Source organism: Oratosquilla oratoria, unplaced genomic scaffold (assembly GCF_046742065.1).
Source record: "Oratosquilla oratoria isolate Oo_2021 unplaced genomic scaffold, ASM4674206v1 SCAFFOLD65, whole genome shotgun sequence".
Lineage (NCBI taxonomy): Eukaryota > Metazoa > Arthropoda > Malacostraca > Stomatopoda > Squillidae > Oratosquilla > Oratosquilla oratoria.
Genome location: NW_027467729.1, coordinates 682,567 through 687,494, shown reverse-complemented (window position 1 = coordinate 687,494; position 4,928 = coordinate 682,567). Strand labels below are relative to the sequence as shown.

Sequence of the window (4,928 nt, the reverse complement as noted above, 5' to 3'; positions counted from 1 at the left end):
AGCGAAGCTATAGCGGTAATCCCCTACCACACTCCTGGCCAAATGGCCACTTCCGAAAGGGAGTGTGTGGTTGGACATTCCGCATAAATCATCGGAAATTTAAAATTCCCGGCTCTGTGCAGGTGGCGCAAGCGTCTACAACCCCACCTCCCCCTCCCTATCCCCTCCCTTCTTACTCGGCTGCACGGATTGAGCCGTCACTTCAATGAGAAATGAAGGCTTCGCCTGTGGGAGGAGGGAGGGACCCTAAATCTGTGCAGGTTTCTTAAGCCGATAAAAACGATTTAAGCGGCACTAGCCGCGACAAAGAAGTATTATCGGCTGAGAAGAAACCTGCACAGCGAAGCTATGCATGAGACGAGGATAGGTGGGAGGAGAAGGTGAAGCCCAAATTGTAGTCGAGGACAGGGCTCAAGCCGTTATTACGTGTGTCTCGTATGGGAGACTATTCATCTTATCATTCAGTAGAGGGGAGACAAAAAGCATCAAGTACTTATATCGATATCAATATCAATATATATATATATATTCATTTATTTGTTTATTTTTTATAAAAATAATATTGTACAATTTACATAGTGCATAAATTCTATGTAGAATATTGTATCTTGCTCAGCGGTTCCTGGGCCTTCCCCTACCCCTCGGTCGCCCTTTGCCCCCCTTCTTTTGCGAAGAGAGGGGTGGAGCCGTTCCCATGGCGACACATGGGACAGGGATGATCGAGTGGTAGAGATACCGTGTCCTGAAGGAAGTTGCTGATGCCCAGCCCCCAAGGTCCTGCACCCGTTCCACAGAGTGGGTGCGGAGAAACGCCAGCGATGCCGCGAGGCCTCTGATGTTGTGGGCGTGGGGGGCATGGCCCGGGTCGGCCTTCTCTATAACGCGGCAAAGTAAACGCGCCAGGGACCTCGGGGTTAGGGGGTTCCGAGATTTCGAATTGTAGAAGAGATGATCCTCGGACACCCCTTCCGTGCGTTCCACGTAGTCTTTAAACGCACGGACCGGGCACAGCGGGTGTGGGTTTCCTTCCTCCAGGAAGGATGGTATTCTGATAGGGCCAATCATGTCGTCCGCCTGCTCATTCTTGGCTAGGAATGTAGGTGATGGAGCGAGAGTTAGGGCAGAGCAGTCCTCCTCCAGTTTGGAGAAGGACTGGTGGCGGGTGATCGCCGCCAGCTGTGACGCCCTGTAACCCGTAGCCAGGGCGAGCAGGAAGACGGCACGTTGAAGGAAGTGTTCCTCCTCCATGATGGTCCCTTCGAACGTCAGGTACTGCAGAACACGATGCAAGGACCAGGCTAGGACCGGCTGACGTCTCGGCTCTCTCGAGGCGCGGATCCCCTTCATTAGAAGGTTTCGCGCCCTTTGTGGCACTGTGATGTTCATGCCGAAGTAGAGTGGATCAGCGAGGGCTGCGTAGTGAGCCGAGATTGTCGCCGGTGCCCTGTTGGTGGTGTCAGCTAGCCAAGACAGGAAGTCCAGAACTGTGCTAGCGGAGATGGTCACTATCGCGTGTCTCCGAAGGAAGTCCTGGAATCTCCGCCAGCAGGATTCATATTGCCGCACTGAGGATGGACGGTGAGCTCTCAGCATCTTGTCTACTGCCTCTGTAGAGAAGAGTTGGCCGAGAGCTCCCCGTAGAAACTCCAAGCGTGAAGTCGAAGTGACGCTTGGAGAGGTGCGGTAAGGCTGCTGGCCAGGCAGGCTGACCCTAGTAGAAGGGGAGAAGGGCACCACTTCATTAGCTCCCCGAACCACGGCTGAGCTGGCCAGTAGGGAGCTATCAGGAGGACCCGACCCTTGAAGGACCTGAGGGTCTGCACCACCTTCAGGAGGACCGTTGTCGCTGGAGGAGGAAATATGTAAACATACTTCCAGCGGTTCCAGTCCTCCGTGAAGGCGTCCGGGCCTCCTGCGCGTGTTCTGTGGTTGTAGGAGAGGAAGAGGGGGAGCTGGGTCGTGCTCGGGGAGGCAAATAGGTCCACCTCCGGGGTGCCGTAGCGGAGGGAGAGCGACTCGAACACTTGTGGACGTAGTTGCCACTCCACCGATGTCTCCCGGAACCTGGATAGAGCGTCCGCCCATTCGTTCTCCCGGCCCGGAACATACTTCGCCGAGAGAGAAATGGCCCTGCGTGATGCCTCGGCGAAGATGTCCTCCGACAGGGCTAGGAGTGGACCTGATCGGGCCGTACCTTGCCTCTGCACGCACTGTACTGCCGTCACATTGTCCATATCGAAGCGGACGCTCGTGTAGGAGATTTCGGGGTGCCGTTCGAGCCATTCTTTTACCACTATCAGCTCCCGAAGGTTGATATGTAGCGACCTTCTCTCTTCCGACCATCCCCCGCACGCTTGATGTCCCCAGCTCGACTGGAAGCCCCACCCTATGTCCGAGGCGTCCGTCGCTACTGTTATCCGAGGTGGGGGCGGGGACCATGGGACTGACTGGCGTAGGACCCCTGGCCGAAGCCAGGGACGTAACAAGCTGTGGAGTGTTGAGGGTACCGGCCTGGGAAGGTCGCGCGGGAAGAGTGGGATGCTCCTGTTGACCTCTCGCGTTAGCCGTCGGTGTTTCAAGCGGCCCAGTGGAAGGGCCGGGGCCGCGAAGTTGAGGCAACCTAACAGGCCCTCCCACTGACGGCGGGAGAACGTTTGGGAGAAGAATGCCCTCCTGACACAGCGGAGTGTCCGAAGAGCGTTGTCTGGAGCCAGTGACAGGGAGGCGTTGATCGTGTCCCACTCGATCCCGAGCCAATGAAGTTTTTGTGTAGGGGTGAGGGTAGATTTGTCCCAGTTTACCTTGAAGCCCATCTCCGTCAAGATTCTTAGAGCCACCGAGACATTGGTTGATGCACCCTCCTCGGTGGGCGAATGTATCAACCAGTCGTCCAGGTACATGAGTGTGGAGACGCCTGCCTCCGCCAAGCGTGCGCCTACCACTCTCGCTAGCTTTGTGAAGACCCTCGGGGCAAGCGAGAGTCCGAAAGGGAGTCTGGTAAATTGATACGTCTCCCTCCCGACCTGGAACGCCAGGAACCGGCGAAATCGGGGGTGGATGGGGACATGCCAATATGCGTCCTGAAGGTCCAGGGACGCTAACCAGTCTCCCTCCCGGAGCACTGACCGAACCTGAGCCACCGACACCATCTTGAATCGCAGGGGTTTCAAAAATTTGTTCAGTGCGCTCAGGTCCATAACCAGTCTCGTTTTCCCTGGGTCTTTCTTTGGTACGGTAAAAAGACGGGACAGAAAGACCCGACCTGTCGCTGGTTCCACTATTCCTTTTTCCTTCATGTCTCTCACGTGGGGCAGCACTGAAGAGGACACCTTGGATGACGCGGGAGGGTGGCGTAGTGGCTGTGGGAGGAAAGAATAAGGAATCAGCCTATCGGTAGTAATGTGTATATCCCCCCCCCCCAAGCCTGAAGGGCTGGGACAAGTTACTATCCATACTATGTAAGAGTATCACCACAGTTCCCTCAGAGGATAAAGGTAAGGAGACCCACCGGGAGAGAGACCCAAGGCCAGGTGAGTCCCTGGCGGATGACCCTGGAGGCCCATCCGTGCGCAGGCCACGCGTGGTGCCAGCCCAGGAGACACCCCACTTGGGGGCCTTCAGAAGTTCTTGAACTTTTGCTGTTGTTGCTGCTGATGTTTTCGTTGGTTGGTGGTCCTCTGGGGTTGGGAGGAGGTGTGGTGTTGCGATTGTTGGCGCCGAAATGTCTGGGGCTGTTGCTGATGCGGGCGCTGGGTTATCCTCCCTGTGGGTGGTGGACGGTATGCCCGCTGTTGTTGTTGATGTTGTTGTTGTTGTTGTTGGCGCGCGTATGGGGGCGGGCGCCTGAATAGAGAGTGGGACCTGTAAGCAGGTAAGGGCCGAGGTCTCGGTTGGGATGGTTGTTGGATCTGGATGACGGTCGGGACCGTAGCGAAGACGCGGTCTGTCGCTTCCTGGTCGAACAGACCACGGGAAAGGGGAGCTGCTCTCACCACGCCCCGGCGAGCTATCTCCGGGGCCGACCGCGCTGCAGACTGACGAGCTGCCAAACGAGCCGCGGTGAAGGCCCTCGCTGCTGGGGGTAGGGCTGATGACGCCATGTTGGCTGTACCCTCTGCCACGGTAGAGAGTGCCGCCAGGGTGTCTCTGCATACATAAAACACGCGAATCAAATTAGTAGGGCGAGAAGGATCCCGATCCCCGGAGGGTGTAATAAAGTCACATCGCTCAATTGTAGAACGTATAACATATGCGAGGCCGAGGTCGTTTCCGAACGACCTCGTCCTTGGGTGCTAGTCAAGAGGCTCCGTCCTGGGTGAAGACGCTACCTGAGCGTCTCACGCCAGGACAGGTCTGGACCCTCTGTATACATTGAAATATCCCACTCACCTCAATTCTTCCCGCGGGAAGTCCTCAAAGCTCGTGGCGAGCGTCGTCAGCCAGTTCCTCATCATCGCGATTGCCGTGACGGTCGAGATGGTAGAGGCAAGGTCTTGTCTGGTCGAGGCCTCCGTCGTCAGCAACTTAGCCTCCGGTTCACTAAGTTGATGGGGGAGGGCGGGGTCCCTGCCAGAGTGCCATAAGCAATCGCGCAGACCCTCCGGCGCGAAGGGTGGTGGCAGGACGACGGGGAATGATGAAGGGATATGCCGTCGAGGAGGAACCGTCTTGGGTTGGTCTTGGGCCCGCTCGAAGAGAGCAGGGATGTCTAAGGCCTTCTCCCCTTTCTCCTGCGGGAACCAGGCGTTTGGGGAGAGTGCTACCGCCGGTGAGTCCCCCGACCTGTCGACAAACATATGCCCATCAGGGTTTAAACGAGTGTTCTCCAGGAGAGCACCTAATGCGTCCAGAGTGTTAGAGGTGGAAATCCTGGAGGGCGTGGAGGCCGGGGCGGAGAGGGGTCGAATCTTATATAGAACCTTAGCCCC

The 4,928-nt window shown here is 56.8% G+C and overlaps 1 protein-coding gene across 1 annotated transcript; it reads right to left on the bottom strand.

Annotated features, from left to right (window-relative positions):
• Nucleotides 1-223: 223 nt before the first annotated feature.
• Nucleotides 224-3,695, bottom strand: LOC143023836 (uncharacterized). Its single transcript, XM_076182473.1, has 2 exons — nt 3,509-3,695; nt 224-3,359 (listed from the first exon to the last, which is right to left on the bottom strand). The coding sequence occupies exons 1-2, from the start codon at nt 3,561-3,563 to the stop codon at nt 613-615; spliced, it is 2,802 nt and encodes a 933-aa protein (XP_076038588.1). The 5' UTR covers nt 3,564-3,695; the 3' UTR covers nt 224-612.
• Nucleotides 3,696-4,928: the final 1,233 nt, after the last annotated feature.

Coding starts and splice junctions, on each gene's coding strand:
- LOC143023836 (XM_076182473.1), bottom strand. CDS start 3,563: ATGGGCCTCCAGGGTCATCCGCCAGGGACTCACCTGGCCTTGGGTCTC. Junction 3,360..3,508: donor GGCCTTGGGTCTCTCTCCCG/GTGGGTCTCCTT, acceptor TTCCTCCCACAG/CCACTACGCCACCCTCCCGC.